Source organism: Mytilus edulis, chromosome 4 (assembly GCF_963676685.1).
Source record: "Mytilus edulis chromosome 4, xbMytEdul2.2, whole genome shotgun sequence".
Taxonomy (NCBI): Eukaryota; Metazoa; Mollusca; class Bivalvia; order Mytilida; family Mytilidae; genus Mytilus; species Mytilus edulis.
Genome location: NC_092347.1, coordinates 61425948 through 61445414, shown reverse-complemented (window position 1 = coordinate 61445414; position 19467 = coordinate 61425948). Strand labels below are relative to the sequence as shown.

Below are 19467 nucleotides of genomic sequence, written 5' to 3'. Positions count from 1 at the left end.
AAAAGGCTAATCATCAGATTGATACAAGCACAAACATTTTTGGGTCACTTTTAGCTCGCCAGGGCCAGTGAGCTTAATCACTTGTCCAACTTTGTCTGTTTACTTGTACAAAAATTTTCTCTTAAATTACTGGGCCACATTTAACCAAACTTGGCAACAATCATCATTGGGTTATGTTTATGAATTGTGTTTGATGACCCTGGCTGCAAAACAAGTTGGTAAACAACTATATTGTGAGAGAAATTTGTTTTTTAGAGAATGACTAGAGAGGCCCACTCTCAGGCAGTCAATGGGCCCTTTTGAAACTTTTTGGATCTCTATACCTCAACTCTTGAAAAATGTTCAGCCAATCCCTTGCAGATTTTAATAAATGGAGAAAAAAACAAAGGATATGGGGCATCCATCCTTAATACAAAGACAGTACATTCACAGCAATAAAAAACAACACAATAACCAAAAATCAAGACAGCATTTTCATTGCTTATTTTCATCCCAAAATTACAGTTAGGGCTTTAACACTGAGCAAAACAAATTCACATAACTGCTGGTGCAAGACTGACCCTAGCACTGGAATTCTTTCCTGATTTATATTCAGTTTTTATGATAAGGTGATCTTTTCAGTTGGTCAGCTGTATTTGGTTAACAGAATCCTTACGAGGTTTACTTTTAAGTCTGATGAGGGATATATCTGAAGTCATCTTTTTTCATGATCATTGATCAATTTGGGTCAGTTTTAGGTTTATATCAGCAGTAAATAATGTTTAGTCCAATGAATATTGACTTGTTCTTCAACAAACTAAAAAAATAGTTTTGAAATCCTGAATTCTGTAGAAATTGAAAAGCTGTGTGAAGTTGAGATAATTAAAAACGCTTATCTGAACACATATTTATTGATTAATTGATACCAATATTCAAACATCTTTGCATAACATTATATAATGTGTTTCATTAAAAAACGTACCAGCCAACCATTGGAGGCATTGACATTTGAATTGGTTTAATTGGCAGATAATGTCTAACAAGTGCACAATGTATATATATTAGTGCAACCGTTTTACATATAGTTAAATGTTGTAAAAAAAAAAAAATGACAATCGTTTTACAATATTACATTTCTAGTACCCAATACCACATAAGTTTATTGCCTGCAACAAGTAGTATGTCAAAAACAATACAAGTAGCACAACTGATATTTACAAATAGAATGGGCCACTATACTGATATTTAGATGAAGATGATCCAAATGATTTTATGGCATCGCCGGGTGACATCATTTTATGTTTTGGCGGATACAGGGTAACATCTCCATCAGCTGGTACAAGTCTGGCAGTACTGTGATAGTCTGAATTGTCAGGTGTGGAACATCTTGGCAGGGGACTATTGGACCTATTGTCCACATAGTTGAATAACGGGAATTCCCCTCCAGTAGTCCTGTTTGAATTTATTACAGTGCTATAAGGTCTACGATGGCCTGTCCTTTCCCAAGGATGTGAAAATAACTGATCTTCCAACACCTGATCACGATTAAGATCTGCACCTGTATAGTCACGTTTTCTTTCCTCTTCAATAGGCTCTAAATATGACCTTCGGCTTCCATTTCTTTGGAGACCATTTCCAAAGTCTTGCTGGAATGCAAATCTTGGCTGTCTCGGTTGTTGGTTATTCTTATCTTTATAAGCTTGCCATGTGATTGATGTTATGTCTGAATTGGCAAGATTTTCTATCTCTCCTCCTAAATCTGACCTATAATACAACGTACAAAATGTATTGATTAATGATTTATTTCTTACGAATTTTATGGCAGGTTGCTTATTTTTGCTTTAAATATAAAATTTGTGACTTTTACTATGTTGATATCTATTATGAATCCGAATGACTTATATTCATAAAGATTTGTGACTTTTACTATGTTGATATGAATCCGAATGACTTATATTCATAAAGATTTGTGACTTTTACTATGTTGATATGAATCCGAATGACTTATATTCATAAAGATTTGTGACTTTTACTATGTTGATATGAATCCGAATGACTTATATTCATAAAGATTTGTGACTTTTACTATGTTGATATGAATCCGTATGACTTATATTCATAAAGATTTGAGACTTTTACTATGTTGATATGAATCCGTATGACTTATATTCATAAAGATTTGTGACTTTTACTATGTTGATATGAATCCGTATGACTTATATTCATAAAGATTTGAGACTTTTACTATGTTGATATGAATCCGTATGACTTATTTTCATAAAGATTTGTGACTTTTATTATGTTGATATGAATCCGTATGACTTATATTCATAAAGATTTGTGACTTTTACTATGTTGATATGAATCCGTATGACTTATATTCATAAAGATTTGTGACTTTTACTATGTTGATATGAATCCGTATGACTTATATTCATAAAGATTTGTGACTATGTTGATATGAATCCGAATGACTGATATTTATAAAAACGCCTACTGGTCACTAGATTGCAAGAGACTGATTGACATGATTTATGATTGATTACTATAGTTAATGATTGATTGGTTCTTAATTTACGTCTTATGGTAAATAATTCTTGCCTACTAGGGAGGATGCACGATCTTCGAAAATAAAGGAAGTTAGCAAATTCTTTATCGATAGAAGGAGTTTTTTAAATCCTAATTTCATTACAACTAGCCAAAAAATAAAGCGCATGTTGAATAATATAATTCATTTTTTCTGAATCTCACTCTTATAATCCAATGCACCCACATCTACTCTGTGCTAAACTAGTATCTAATAAATTTCAAACATAGTGCAAGTTTTGTGCAAGTGAGTCAATTAATAGTCGCTGTCCATTATAAGCACATCATTGTAAAAAAGCAAGCTTGAAGTTTTGCTATGAAGTAGAACCTTAATCTTATGAAGTTTAATTCATACCTTCTTGAAATCACTGCATGAAAACAAAGTTTTATTAGTAGCCAAAAACACTGGAATACGGAAAGGATAGAAATACCCACAACAAAGGCTGATAAACCGCCAACTCTAGACAGCAGGTCTAACAACTGCAAAACAAGAACACATGGTCAATAAAAATGGTGGATACAATATTACCAGAGACATATAATATTATATGTCTCTGATATTACTACATAGAAAACCACTTCCTTGTATATATTTCTGAGTCCTCTCAGTTTCAATGGAAATATATCTACCTCAGGCGTCCATTGTCACTGAAATGGTGTACATTTTTGTTTAGGGGCCAGCTGAAGTACGCCTCCGGATGCGGGAGTTTCTCGCTGTATTGAAGAACCATTTGTGGCCTTCGGTAGTTGTCTGCTCTTTGGTCGGGTTGTTGTCTCTTTGACATGTTTCCCATTTCCATTCTCAGTTTTATCTAATTTATTATGATGGCTATTCATGTGGATGCACTACAATATATCCTTCTTCAGGATTTATGTTCATTTTATGTCTAGGTGTTGATTGCGTTGAAGTTGTTACCCTACCATGACACATTATTCTGGCTCCGAGTTGATTAGTCTTTTCTATTACTTGTACACTTTGAGAAGCAGCAAACGCCTATTTAAAGGTCTATGGTTACCAATTTTAAGGTCTATGGTTTATCAATTTTACTATATACTTGTTTTATCATTACTTTCAATATCAATATGGGCCTTTTTTTAAATCGCGGATCCGGCTGATACCTATATGATATTTTCAACATGGCAGACGATATTTCTGTTAGTGCAATGACTTACCGTAATGACTTGTTCCTCTTTCAATTCTTCAAACACTTCAGTTTCCAAATTAATTGTTACATAAGATAAAGAGGATGTAATGGCTGATTTGTTAAAATTCTTATGTTGAAGAAGTGATTCTAAATGTTCTAAATGTTGACTGGATGGCCAAGGTATTGTTGAACTCGCAGTTTCATATCTTATTTCTCTGAAATAAATATGTAAAGGCTTTAAGAATACGTGGGAAATCTGGTAATTTTGTTATTAAATTGAAAACTTGGATGACCTATTCATTGAAATATTCGAACAATCTATAAGCAACTTTATTTTTAAATTGGTTCATATTGACAGAGAAACAAACAGAAAAAAAAATCACGTAACGAACCTACCTACACCCAGGCTTGCATTTGCAATTCAATAGTTCCATGTAAAAGAGCTTTTCCACAATTCGAGAGCAAACATCTAAAATGAAAAAAAGTATTTTATATTTGTGTCCAAATTCGTATCAGAGGCATATGTTTGTAATGTGTGTCTCTGTTAGTTAAGTACCATAGATCATGATATTTATACAGAATTTAAGATGTTTCTTAAATGAACTTTTGTAATCGTGATTGTGCTATATTTTCTATTTTGTGAATTGAAAATGTCAATGAAAGTTTCAAAATATCTATAACATCGTTATCTGTTTAAAATCACAAATGCTCTGTCAAATAAATATAACTTAATTGGAAACTATATTATATAGTAGCTCAAAATGCCTCTAATTGGATGTCGTATAAGGAATCAGTAAACTAGAAGTACTCTGTTTCTTCTCGAACACACACTATGTTTTCCTTACAGCAGAATGCATTGAGTGTGTAGGTGAAGGTAATATCTTTGGTGAGCTTGCTTTCTAGCTGAAGCGTGAAGTCATTATTAGGTTAGGAAAACTTCCCTCCTTTAAGAGTAGACTATTCCGACAGATAACCAATCTATCTGTCTGTAGGACTAGAATACTCCGAAAGGAGAATAGTAATCTAACCTAATAATGACGTCACGGTTCAGCTAGAAAGCAAGCTAACCACATATTCTACCTTTACCTACACACTCAATGCATTCTGCTGTAAAATAACTACATGTACTTACATTCAAATTTATCGTTGACACGGCACTGTGTGTTCTGTGTACCATCTGTATGACATTGGCAATATTTGAAGGTCAAGCTATCTTTACAGTTTTCTTCACATTGCTACAGAAGAAATGGAGCTTAAATTATTAGACATCGTTTTAAAATGTGAGTTTGAATAAGTTATGCTTACACTTCTGGTAAGTGTTATGTGGCAAATTTGAGGTTTTAGCCGGAAAATGAAAATTTTAGATCACAGTAAAGACCTTGTAATGCTAACATTCAATTTCAATTGTTAGCTATCTTGAATTCACATCACTTAATTTTGATATTTTTGGCATAAGTTCCTACTGACTTAGATCATACAACAGAACAACAAAAAGACACAAACTTAGAGTCACTGATGGGTCTTTTGTATCTTCACGAAACGCGCATCTGGCGCAAATATAAAATTTCAATCCTGGTATCTATGATGAGTTTATTTGTATGAATAAGTGATGGTATGGTAGCTGATTGACAATTTTACATCTGAATTTGAAATACTTGTATGCTGGTTTTATTGCATTGTACACAACATTAACAGTAACATTCTTGTCTAGCAGGGAATACTGTCAAGATGAAGACATATCTCACCTGGTCAGAACTGCCAGTCGACTCAAGACAGTCTTTTTCTCTTGTAATTGAAGTAATCTGTTCAAGTAAAAGAATAATATATATATATATATATATTGTTTTTGTCTCTATTGCCCGTTGGTATGCTTATTCGGTTGCTGTGGGTAAGCAGTAGTCAGCACTTTTTGTGCTGACATGAATTGTCATTGATATGGTTATATTTATAAATTTACTGTTTACAAATATTTGAATTTTTTGAAATACTAAGGCTTTTTTACCTCAGGCATAGATTACCTTAGCTGTATTTGGCAAAACTTTTAGGAATTTTGGTCCTCAAAGCTCTTCAACTTCGTACTTTATTTGGCCTTTTTAACTTTTTTGGATTCGAGCGTCACTGATGAGTCTTTTGTAGACGAAACGCGCGTCTGGCGTATATACTAAATTTAGTCCTGGTATCTATGATGAGTTTATTTTAAACTATTTGTAAAAAGCTTCATATTTTATATCTTGTATATAGATAGATGCCTTATGTTACGAAGTTTTTTCGTATTTCACTTGATTATGTACATTTCTGAGATTCTCAAGCAGCAATTTGAGTTTTTACACACTATGCTTCTCATATACAATAAGCTTTATAGGCAAAATACATTTGGTACCTGTAATAATTTTAAGGTGTGGTATAAAATTGAGAATGGAAATGGGGAATGTGTCAAAGAGACAACAACCCGCCCAAATAAAAAACAACAGCAGAGGGTCACCAACAGGTCTTCAATGTAGCGAGAAATTCCCGCACCCGGAGGCGTCCTTCAGCTGGCCCCTAAACAAATATATACTAGTTCAGTGATAATGAACGCCATACTAATTTCCAAATTGTACACAAGAAACTAAAATTAAAATAATACAAGACTAACAAAGGCCAGAGGCTCCTGACTTGGGACAGGCGCAAAAATGCGGCGGGGTTAAACATGTTTGTGAGATCTCAACCCTCCCCCTATACCTCTAACCAATGTAGTAAAGTAAACGCATAACAACACGCACATTAAAATTCAGTTCAAGAGAAATCCGAGTCTGATGTCAGAAGATGTAACCAAAGAAAATAAACAAAATGACAATAATACATAAATAACAACAGACTACTAGCAGTTAACTGACATGCCAGCTCCAGACTTCAACTAAACTGACTGAAAGATTATGATTTCATCATGTGAACATCAGGCACAATCCTTCCCGTTAGGGGTTTAGTATCATACCATCATAACATATATGAGAAGAACATAACCCGTGTCATGCCAACAACTGTTTTTAGAATATATGTGTTTAAAAAGCTATATTTACGAATAATGTCTTTATACCGATGATAAAATTTAGTAAATGTTTTGACTAGTTTGTGATATCGAAAACCCTGGTGTAATAATTTTTCAGTAATACATAAATTTTTCTCGTTAAAATCTAAAACATTGTTACATACACGAGCGAATCGTACAAGTTGAGATATATAAACACCGTAAGATGGTGACAAGGGAACGTCACCATCTAAAAACGGATAATTAACGATAGGAAATGAAAAATCATCCCTTTTATCATAAATTTTAGTATTCAGCTTTCCATTAGTGATATAGATATCAAGATCGAGAAAAGGGCAGTGGTCATTGTTAGTATTAGCTTTATTTAAAGTAAGTTCAACAGGATAAATTTCATTAATATACATACTGAAGTCGTCATTATTGAGAGCCAAAATATCATCCAAATATCTAAAAGTATTATTAAATTTGTTTATCAGATGTTGTTTCGATGGGTTTTTGCTTATTTTTGTCATAAATTGTAACTCATAACAATACAAAAACAGGTCCGCAATAATATGTTTGTTTTGCAGGTTTCATCTGATTATTTTCGTGGTTCACCAGTCAATTAGTTCAGTGTTTGTGTTTTTATCGTTTTCTCGGATACTTTAAGCAATATGTAACGATATTTGGTGCATGGAATGATTGTAAGGTACTTATGTCTATCTAGTAGATATCAACTGACTTCCAGAAGTTTGGTCTTTTTCTCAGATACTATAAGCAGTAGGTCAAAAATATTTGGTGTATTGAATGACTGTCATGTGTGGTTGTCAGTCTTGCAGGTATTATCTTACTTAAGTATAATTTGCATGGTACCTTGGTGAATATTAAGTTTCCTGGTTGATTATATTTCCAATCTTTGTATACTAGTATACACGTATGTATATTATTTTAAGCACGAGTATATCACCGGGTTAATGCATGAACTTGTATAACTGATCAGTTTTGCACATTTTCCAATTTAAGAATATCTTCAATACCAAGTTATTAGTTAAAGACTTTTTGATTTTCTTGTTGCTGTTTTTTTTTCAGTGTAATAACTGTATAGAACAATTCCAATACCAACCTTCTTGTTTTCAATGATAAGATGTTTTCCAGGAGAAATAATATGTTGTTTGTGTTTACGAGAATACGAATCCTTAGAATACACTTGTATACTGAGCCCGTTATTAGCAGTGAGAACTGGAATAGACTCAGATGGTTCGGAGTTCAGTATCAATGCTATTTTATCTGTAAATAAATATAAAACTTTTAATGTACATGAAACTGATGGGACCGATCTCCCATATTCTTACAGCTTATTTCCCCGACCATCCCTTTGTCCGACGACCAATTTGACGAACTATACCAGAGATGTATTCTTGTGAAAGTAAACTGTTAACAATTTTTTTACGTTTCAATATTTCTCTCTACTAGAAATAGCTAAACACGAGGCTTATTGGATAGAAAGACTTTTTTTTAAACCAGATACAACCAGTGCGATGATGAGTTGTATACGAACTAGCAAATATAATAACGCAAAATCTTTGTTAGAGAAATTACTCAATTTGCTAAATTACACTAAATTTGCCAATGTGAAATTATGAAAAGTTTCAGTGCAAAATACCGCGAGAAAGAAAAATAGTTGTGTGCTAATAAGCTCCCATGCTACAGTTCACATAACACAACGGTTGAGCATCATTAGCCTAAACAATTAAAGCACAGGTTTGATATTTGCCCAGTTCTTATACCTATATAGGTACACTGTCCCTGCACATTTCTTGGCAAGTAAAACTCAGTGGCTGATCCAGAAGTTTATATAAGTGGGGCCCCACTGACTGCATAAGAGGGGCCCCCTAAATCCGCCTCTGGAACTCCGGTTATATGTCATATAAGAGAAACGAGAACAACATCTTGGCTTCGACAAATTACACATCATAGTTTTCACATGCCAAAATGTGACATTTAAACAATTCTTAGCTTAAATCTCCAAATTTATATGAGATCAAAATAAACTTATTTTACACAGCCTCATGGCGAAGGCTAATTGTTAGGCGTTCGTTACACTTAAATGCACTAGTTTAATTTTATTCTTTCATCCTTATAAATATCCATTAAGCATTTAAAATAATCAATACCAATAAAAGCTTTCTTATAAATATTGAAGTACATGTATTATAAAAGATTGTTTCCAAGGAATAAACAATGTTCATACCTATGTTATCAGAAACATTAAAGGTAGCACAGTTCCCAAGGTTTGTTCGAGTGTCCTCTGTTACACTGAAATATACAAGAGTTCAATGGTCAAGAAGAATAAAAATATTTACGGGGAAGTATACGGTAGATGTAACGACATAGTATAACATCGCTATACTCTTTGAGCCATGCATACATTTCATACAATACTTCCGTGAGGTTTACTACAAGAAATCTTTACAGTGCAAGAAGGGAATTAATGAAAAACAATGACAGCACTTAGTTTACCTTGTATGGGTCTATATTTTATGAGGTTCAGGATCAGGAGTCGATTTCACAAAAAAACTTAAGACTACGATTGACCGTAAGTTATGAACAATTCAGTATACTTACGACCAATCTTAGTCGTACAAATGTAAGTTTTTTTGTGAAATCGACTCCAGGTCCCCATTTCTGTATTCTCGAATGTGTATGTCATTTTCTGAATATTTTTTTTTATTTTTGCTCATTATTCTTTATATGTTTACATAGAGCACGCCATTATTCTCTATTCTTTATTTTGTTCCTGTTTTTCTCCATTCATTATGGTTTGACCAAATTTCAGTGGTATGGCCCATTATTCTCTATTCTGTATTCTACATCCAGACCCGGGTTGACAGTTTTCTTTAATGTTGCTTATTAAAGGGAAACTCCGCAAAAAAATGGAAAAATAATATTTTGTTCTTTTTAAAAGCATAAAAAAAACATGTTCATAAATAAAAAAACTTTCATTCTCCATGGAAAGAGATCAACATCGATTTTTGAAATTCACTGTCAGTTCTCGACATAACGTGTTTTACGACAATATCAAATAAAAATTAAATGAAGTGCTTAATGTTTAAAAAGTATGATATTAAAATTGATCTAATTGATATTTTCACAAAGCATTCGAATATTAATAACTTGAAGTAATTAAATCCATTTAGATGATTGTTTGACAAACATGTAGAGTGCAATGCAATGTTGTGTTCACTTTTTCACCATTTTAATCATGGGATATCTTTCTGAAGACAATAACAGCACTGAACTGACGATTTTTTCGCTATATTTTATATTTGAATGACAATACATTTAAAAAGAAAGCAAATGCTCTTTGAACAATGACTGTGCACTATTGAAAATAAACGTGAACATTGATTGATTTTGATAGATAAACTTACAAAACAAACCATTATTGTTAAATTGATGTAATTTAACCTTTTTGATAAAAAATGTAATATGCAGATAGTTTAATATTTCAATAAATGGTAGTGAAATCTCAGGTACTATTAATAGTGTACATTTTGAATAGAAATGCGTCAAATGCGATACCAGAAAGAACAACTTCAAACAGTTATATAATTATAATTCAAACGGTTGGCAATTAATAATATTACAGATCTTGAATTACTGAATACAAAGGTGCATGTAGTACTTTAAATTTAATATTTCATTATTTTGAACACAATCGTGATTTAAATTTCACCCTTTCAAACAACAGTATACAATAGACAGTTGTCTTGAACGTCACAGTCTGCTTTGTAATGTGTTACAAGGGTATACTAGGAAGGCGTTAGAATAATTAGGAAATTCGTTTTTGCTTGTAAGAGCAGACCGTCTCACTGAATAACAATGCATGGTTCACCGTAAACAGAATAAACCAAGTCCCTCCCCATGAATAACTCTCCTACTCGTTAATGCAACAATTATCGTTGATTAGCGGATCATATATATCGATTGGATTATTCGGGTCAGATTTACAATAAATCATGATTCAGCGTAACCCGATTAATCCAGCCCCTTTCCCTGATCTACCTTCCACTCTGTATTACAGCACTTATCGTAGATTTATAGCGACTTCTTACGACTGGAAGCGGTGTTTTTTTTCAATTGAATAAGAAATGAGTTAACAGTTATGGATAATGAAAATGTGTGGGTAAATTTATATAATATGACGGTCGAAAATATCCGTTTACTGGCCGTCAGTAAACTGACTTTTCGACCACCAAAGCTTTAACATTCACAGTGCAATGAACTTTGAGTGGCCATAATATAACGCGTAAGGTTGAATTAAAACTAGTATTCGTATCTTAGTTGCAAAAATAATCAAATCACACTTCCAGACTTTATCTTCTTTAGAACTTTAGACTAGAAATGCAAATTCATCAATAAAAGAGTTCTCCTCAAGTAAATATTAAATAGAATTAATGTCATTGTATTTGCATACAAAGAAATCACTTAATGATGTTGATCAGGTTTTTCTTAAACTGTATACCATTTATTCTTAAATTTCAAATAATTCGTGGGAACTTTAAAATCTAAAGGCTGTCTTGCGTAATAATTAAAAAGAGGGTATTCATGCAATACACCACTTTTTGCTATAAGTATGAGGTATGCATATCAGTGAATTTCGATATGAGCGTAATATTATAAATGTGAATTAAATCTAAACAAACATAGTCTCGGTGAAAACTAATAAAATATTTACAATATTTATTCTGTTCATTTCTCCACATTAATTTTGAAAGAACCCATTTCAACAATGAACTGGAAGCAACAAAGAAAACTGCAGTTAGTGAACCGAGTTATATGGGTAAAACATAGATTACTGATCTTTAATATGTATAAGCTAACTTAGGGAGCAACCATCTAACTTCACACGGAGGGGATATGGTGTTTTGTCAGAGTCAGAATTTTTTTCCGCGAACAATTATATTCATGTTTTCAACGCTATCAATCAAATTATTTTGTTTAAAATTTAACACTACGGTTTTGGGAAATTAGGGATTCAGAATATTTTTTTTTGGTGAAAAATCTATACTCCCTGCCGTTTTTGAAGTTAATGGTTTGACATATATTCTTTGTTGAAATGATAATTTTGTTTACATAAGAAGAGTATAGAATACTAGTTTTATAAATTAGTTATTTGTTAAGAACAATCATGACTACCCATCGGCAATAACAAACACGTCATGATCAAGATATGATAAATGAAATATATCTGTAATAAATACAGCAAATTTTTATATTTTAATCCTTTGATCCTTCAGGTAATTTTAATATGTACAAATATTATCTAACAATGTATAATAATTTATTGCCCAACAGCTACCAAAAGTCTTGATCTGAGCTGATTCTTGGAGACTAGACATTTTAAAATCGTGAATAAGAATGAACTTTATAATGAATCATTTGTAAACACATAAGAAAGTTAAGGGGCCATAATCGTAGCAGGAGGTAACATACTAGTAAAACAAAAGACTATAAGATTTAATGTTTTTCATTGAACACTTTAAAAAATGTAACTTAAAATTTAATTACCAACTGAAGTAATTGGATTTTTAGTATTAAATCAATATCCAAAGCATCTCTTTTAAAATAGCTGTTGCTTTGACACCGATAAGAAAGGTGATGTTCAGTAAACATGTCTAGAAAAAATGCTATTCAATTATTTCTGTCACAATTTCAAAAGAACAACTTTGATCAAATTGCGTAATTATCCACGATACATGGGTAAAGGCATGACGAAAACTTCATGTAGAATAAGTGTTTCTCAACCAAAAAAGGCAATAATTAATCAGAAAGCTTGCTAACACTCAGTCCTATAGCTAAGCAGATGTCTAAGACTGCATTCGCAACCGCATATAGACCAAATTAGTAAAGTACCATTACAACTTTCAATTGCCAAAACTTCGGAACACATGTGCTTAGGTTGACTGTGAAGAACATGAACTTTTATACAGCTTGCTGTGCCAGGGCCGTAACTACATTGAGGCAAATGAGGCAAATGCCTCATGTTAGAAATCCCCCCCCCCCAAAAAAAATGAAACAAAAGATTGTCTTAATATCAAATTGTTTTCACGGAAAGTGTCTAACAAGAAGCAAGTTCTCTTCACTCTCTGGTGTCGCCCCTGCATGTTTTTCGCGATCCATGTTCCTTTTTTACTTTTAGTTTTCAGAGTTGATGGTCTATTGTTTGAACTTCTGTGTCCCGTGTTTGTCTTTTGCTCATTTATTGTCCTACTTTATGACAATAGTCTGAGTGTTGATTTTCATTTGTAAACGTGTGGTTTTGCAATGTTGCATGCCCACCGATGTCAAGATATTGTGCGAGAAAATGTTTTAAGAATATACAAGACACAGAAAAAAATGGTCGTTTCTGCATGGAGAATTGAATTTGATATCAAAGAATTCACAACTGGCTTCTTTTGGTTGATAAAACTAGATAGCTGACATGGTTTAAATTGAAGTAAGGTCACCAATTTTCCGGTATCAAAAAAAGCAATAATGTAGTGCCATATGACCATTTCCATTGATGGGTTAAACTTGCATTAAGTCATTTTCAGACCCTTTTACAGAAAATAAAGGAATATGGAGTAAATGTGCACGAAACCTAATCGCACACAAAGTCAATGCATAAAAAAAGACTAATGATCAATCATTTGGTCAAAGTTGCTTGAGGGTCTTCAACAATAAAAGAATCATTAATACCGTAAAACAGAGTCAAGATGGTCCCTAGTGTCGACTTAAGCAGTACTAGTATTTAAAGCATAATACTGCACTGTCACTATATTTCAATCTAGTCATAAAAATATCACCAAAGTCTAATCACAATACAAGACTAAAACAGACAGACAGATCCGGTATTAATGATTATAAGAATTACGAATTTTGCTTTGTCCTACATATCGGTCTTTTAATGTTGACCATAAAATCTTAAAGTCTTAAATTACAATGAATCTGTGTTTTTGCTTTCAGACCAGAATATCTTCGAAAAAAAAACTAAAAATTAATTGCGTTTCAATGTCAGAAAGAGTCCGGGAAACGCTCAGAATGCACGATTTTGCGTTATTTTTCTCAGAGCTTCTGGGGGCTTTGAGCGGCCCCAGTCCCCTCGCCAAATTTTTTTCGACTCGCTCCGCTCGGCGATATATTTTGCCTCACTATTTGAAGAGGCTAGTTACGGCCCTGTGTGCCGTTTCAGTCATGCTCAACGTTTAATCCCGTACGGTGACCTATAGTTGAGATAACTTCTGCGACATTTGGTCTCTAATTTTCTGTAAATAAATGTGTCGATGATTAAAAAAAACTCTTGAAAAAAGTTCTTTTTTAAAGATATAATTACCTTAGTTGACAAAGTCCACCGGTGCCTGTAAAACATTCTACTATCATATCAGATGGTTTGTGTCCTAGAAGTTTTAATTCTAACAACGTGGGTCTTACGGCTTCTGTCCATACTCCAAAGCCGTATTTCATACTAGCTCCATATAAACTTCCCCAGTCATCAGATGTTATCATCCCTGAGTATGGGAGAAAATCTTGGTCCAACTGTGATGCATATGAAAGGACTCCAGAGTTTTTCAGTATAGACCAAATATCGGAGTTTTTCATAAGCTGCTCCGTAGACGTTACGGGCTGGGGACTAAAAACCCCTGAATTAATATTAACAAGTTTTGAAAATCTGCCTTGATTCGCTAAAAGACTGGATTTTCTAAAAATATTCAAATTACATACAGTTACAAATGTAGGCGGATGGTTTTTATAAGTCATTGAAGACATTTTTAGTTCCAAATAATTATTTTGGTTCAAATAACCGTTCACAGTCAAATAAAGAAGAAACGAGAGTGCACCACATGCAATTATTGTCAACAAGACCCACACAACACATTCTAAACTGTTCCGAACAGAGCCAGCAAAATGTAATCCATGAATATCCAAAGCACGGAACCAATACTGAACTTTCTTTTTTCTCTTACTTTTATCCGTCTTTTCAGTTAGTTTTTTCCAACAGTCTTCATCCATTTTGTCTTTCAATTTCTTGTCCCGTTGTCTTTGTTTGTCACTATCCGTTAAAGAAGTAAAATATCTTTCACATCTATCCTGCCAATTGCTGCCTTCTTCATCCATATTTTATGAAGTTATAGATATTTTTTTGAAAATCTTATATTACGGAATAAATGGTATAACTGAAAAAAATATTGGATTTCACTAATCCGTCTAAGATTTTAACTCCAACTGAACTCAGAATTACTTCATAACTAATTGTTAGCTTTTGAAATTATGAAGTATTGTGTAGTCAAATATAATAAATCTGGTTAGTATACTCCACGGATTGTTGGTTTCAAATGTATTCAATAAATCAAATGATATAATATTTAAAAAAGATAACTGGACGTGGCCGCAGGTATTAATATGACTTTTATCCCTAGAGGTGTGCGTTAAAACATTATCCTTTTATGCAATCCGTACCGATTAAATCGAATTCAAATTAATATAGATCAGTTGAAGTTTAGACTTTTAAATTGTAGGACCACCACCTTAAAATCGATACAAAGGAGGATGTAGTATTCATTAACGGATTTTTACATTTCTCAACACACTAGTTCATAAATTTAAATGGGTTGATATGCATGAAGATTTTATTGATAATTCGTGAATGTTTAACAGAATAGTTAAAAACAAAACAAAACGTTATTGATAAACTAGACAGAAAAAGAAACGACACACAGTTTAAAATAAAATAATTTTCACGAGGTTTCAAATACAAAAGTAAAATGCATGTCTGACGGTTATGCTCCCCCCCCCTTCCCCCAACCCCACCAACAACAGAAAAGGAAAAAAGGAGATTATTTGGTTTTTGGTGGACTTCGTGTCGTGTTGCTCAGTTTTGTTGTGTTTTGTTTACTGTTGTTTGTCTTTAATCGTTTTTCTTTTTTTTTTAATTGCCATTTTGGACTCATGACTTTGAATGTCTTTCTTTTTGGACGACATGTGAATAAAAAAAGTCAAAGATATTAAGCAGACATCGTTTGACATACTGTTTTAACAAATTTTGTGCAGGAATCCAAGTCTTGACCGTATTTTATTTGTTGTTTTTGTCTTTGTTTTCTTGCAAATCTATTATTTGAATGAAGTCGGAAGTCGGTTGTTGGTCTGTCAGTCTGTTGTACAATTGTCACCTTTCAGTATTTATCCATGTAATGGTTTCCGATGGAAAAGCGCCTACATTGACTAAACTTTCAACAACTAATCAATCAGTAATATTTTTACTAATATGAAAAGATTGTTTTGTTTATGTTTTCAAAAGATCAAGCATTGAATTGAAGACGAATGCATTATTTTAGCATCTTTTTATTAATAAACTTGACTAGAAAATAAATTATGTCTAGTTCATGAACCCCCATCTTTTTTACATTTCATAGCCATTCAAAGTTGGCATTCGTCTTCTTGAGGTATATCCATTAAAATAAAGTTGTATTATTTCTTTTGTTTCCGAGTGTAATTATATAAAATGATCAGGGAAAAAAAGCGGGTCGATCCCTAAAGTATATATATACACTATAACAATAAAGTTTATCATGAAATCGCTTGGCAGAATTTCTGAAATTGAATACCATTCACTAATAAGACATAATGAGAGTTTCAAATTTCTAAAATACAAAACATCTATAGACTATGAAATGACTATAAAAGTAAAAACAAAAGATTAGAATCGTAAAGCATTTTTTAAACGACAGTTTTGTCTTTACGTGTACGAGACAGTTCACAAAGAACAATTATAGCATTGTTTAGGTGTCTTGTAGAACTGAAATAATGTGAAGTGCAATGATAAGCAGATTTTATTGTAACATTCAACATTTCAAACTTTTGGTTTCGAGCCTATCTGATAAAGATTATTCCATGAACAGGTGACGGGTAAACTGAAATCTATTTCGGCGTGAAATCATAATGCTCACATGCATTCAATATATTTGACAATTTCGAACGAAAAGAAATACTAGTTTCATTCAATAGCCATCAATTTATTCACCTAAACTTATTGATTGATTGTTGTTTGTTTAAGTCCATTGGCAAATACTTCATATATGTTCTGGACGAGAACTAATTGAAAATTATTTTAGTAATAAAATAGATATGCCCTGAAATAGATTATGACTAGGTTGACGGGATGATAATTTGGATTGCCACCAGAAAATAAAATGGGAATATATTAAATCGGAACTGAAGTTTAGCCTGGAACTGACATGTCACCTACATGAGACAATCAAAGAGCTGTTGCAAGGGTTCTTAACCTACCGATAAAACTACCCAGCAAAGTGTACAGATAAAATTATCCAGCAAAGAGTACAGATAAAATTACCCAGCAAAGAGTACAGATAAAATTACCCAGCAAAGAGTACAGAAAAAATTACCCAGCAGAGAGTACAGAAAAAATTACCCAGCTAGCAAAGTCACGGTACAGATAAAATTACCCATCAAAGAGTTGTTGCAAGGGTTCTTAACCTACAGATAAAATTGCATTTTCTTTACATGAGGCATGGGAATCAACGTTCCAGGGCCATTTTCGAATGGAATTAGGCGAATTTATACATCCAGCACAGCAACCACTTTTACAAGGGTTGTACTACAGGACGAAGAAAATGGCCAAAGGAGAAGGGACTATAATGGCCAACATTGGCCTCAATTTCGGGAATTTTTCAAATTCTTCTTATTCGTGTGTGTCTGGCTTTCACCATGTCATTTAAACTGAATGTCTTTGCTTGGGAATTTGAGCCACTGAACATGGTATTTATGCAAAATGTATCATTATCAAGATTCTGTTAGATATGAAAGTACCATGTTCTTTATCTGCTAAAATTGTTTTCAGTCTCGAGATGTTTAAATATCTATCATAATTTATTTTTATTTTGATGTTCTAGTTTTTAAAAATACTAAAACACTGACTGGATAACTCCTCTCTTTTTACTTTTGATTAACAAGTTTTGCAGTTGGAATTAAAAATTAAACAGAGCCTTTTTAAAAAAAATTGAAGTTGGTGACTACATGATGAACAAAGAAACATAACTCCGATTTTAAATATTCTTTAACAATAAGATCATTACTATTTTTTAGAACAGATACTACATATCACATAAATTTTATGATTGTTCATAGATAAAATGATATCGAATGTTGTGCTCAATGCACTATTATTGACAAAACTTCTGTCCACATTGAAAGAAGGTCTTCAGAAATACTGTGAAAATGTTTTCTTGCGTAGTGGTATTAACCGTATGTTTTTTCTAAAAAAAACAACATGAAGAACTTCTGAGTAATTTTAAATCTCGATCTTTATCTGAAATTTTGATTTTCAAATAAAAATTTGAAACATTATACACTGAAGAAAAAGTTATCAGTATGCTAGAGTTTCTTATTGACAACACATTAGACATTTTCAACAAATTGTTGGCATTCCTATGGGAACTAACTGTGCACCTCTTCTTATTTTCATGAGTCAGAGTTCCTGTAGACACTTGTCAAATAAAAACAAGAATATCAAAGAAACCAGATCATATATTGAACATTCAGATATAGTGATGATGTACTTTCCATAATTAACAATCTATTTTTTTCTGATTGGGTTCCATTTATATAATCCCCAGAACTAGAAATTAAAGTAACAGACAAAACTTCCTCAGACTCATTTTTAGACTTTTGACATCAGCGGTAAGGTCAGTACCAGAATCTATGACAAGCGAGACGATTTTTACTTTGAAATGATCTGTTTTCCCTACCTTTAACCAATTTACCAATTTCACCTGCATAGGGGATATACATTTCCCAACTCATAAGGTATTCAAGAGCATGCAGCTGCTACTCAGACTTTGTAAAATGTCATCAGTGTCTGGGCAGAAAGTTGATGAACAAGGGTTATTTATGTCAAAGAACACCTCGTTGATTTTCTAAAAAAGTTCATCCGAAGAACAGCAACACCCCTTCTCTGTGATATTCTTTGCACATATTGTGTGCACACATTCACAAACACTCTTAGCTGGGACATATAAAAACATTTCAATGTAATAATAGGCCAACATTCATAATGTTAGGGGAATCAGTCCGAATCACTACTATAAGGGTCCTGAGCAAATGGGGTTTGTCTTATTGACATTCATATAGATCTTGAATTATATACTGATAATTTTGCTGTTAACACATTAGAGGCAAAACAAGGTACTCGAAAAAAGTGTAAAACCCTCGTTTTTAAGGGCAATAACTCCTATACTCCAATAAGTAGTTATTTGATAGTAATGGTTATATTGACATTTGTGTCAGATCTAATCATTCAAAGACTATAGCACTTTGAGGAATAATCAGATAATTTTGCTGCTAACAGAAAGTAGGTAGATCTTAGCATTCTAAGCATTAACACATCTGTAAGTTTTTTGTTTGTTTTTTGTTCTAACTTATTGTAGTTTTCAAGATATAAGACAATAAATGCATCTTTCCTCTTTATGTTTTATTTTTGCCTTGGTGGCAATGTTTGTTGACTGACGAAAAAACAACAAACTTTTAACTAGTTACGCTAAAGATCAAACAAAAGTTTTGCTGAAATTGGTTCAATAGTATCAGAACAGAACATCTTTATAAAAGTTTACAAGTTTACAATGTCAACATATGCCAAGTGATGGCAATACTGGTAGCTTACATGGCCCTTTTGACCAGTCAAGCAACAAAAATAGT

General features: G+C 32.7%; 1 protein-coding gene across 1 annotated transcript; it reads right to left on the bottom strand.

Moving 5' to 3' along the window:
* Positions 1–874: 874 nt before the first annotated feature.
* Positions 875–15379, bottom strand: LOC139521952 (acid-sensing ion channel 2-like). The gene is made up of 9 exons (XM_071315783.1): positions 14093–15379; positions 8969–9033; positions 7841–8004; positions 5456–5512; positions 4843–4945; positions 4107–4179; positions 3739–3925; positions 2921–3045; positions 875–1743 (listed from the first exon to the last, which is right to left on the bottom strand). Exons 1-9 carry the CDS (start codon positions 14872–14874, stop codon positions 1194–1196), a joined length of 2106 nt encoding a protein of 701 aa, XP_071171884.1. The 5' UTR covers positions 14875–15379; the 3' UTR covers positions 875–1193.
* Positions 15380–19467: the final 4088 nt, after the last annotated feature.

Excerpts from the sequence above, each read along its gene's own strand:
- LOC139521952 (XM_071315783.1), bottom strand. The coding sequence starts at position 14,874 with ATGGATGAAGAAGGCAGCAATTGGCAGGATAGATGTGAAAGATATTTT. Across the intron at positions 8,005-8,968 it reads TAATGTTTCTGATAACATAG|ATAAAATAGCATTGATACTG; the intron begins GTATGAACATTG and ends ATTTATTTACAG. Across the intron at positions 3,926-4,106 it reads AAATGCAAGCCTGGGTGTAG|AGAAATAAGATATGAAACTG; the intron begins GTAGGTTCGTTA and ends TATTTATTTCAG.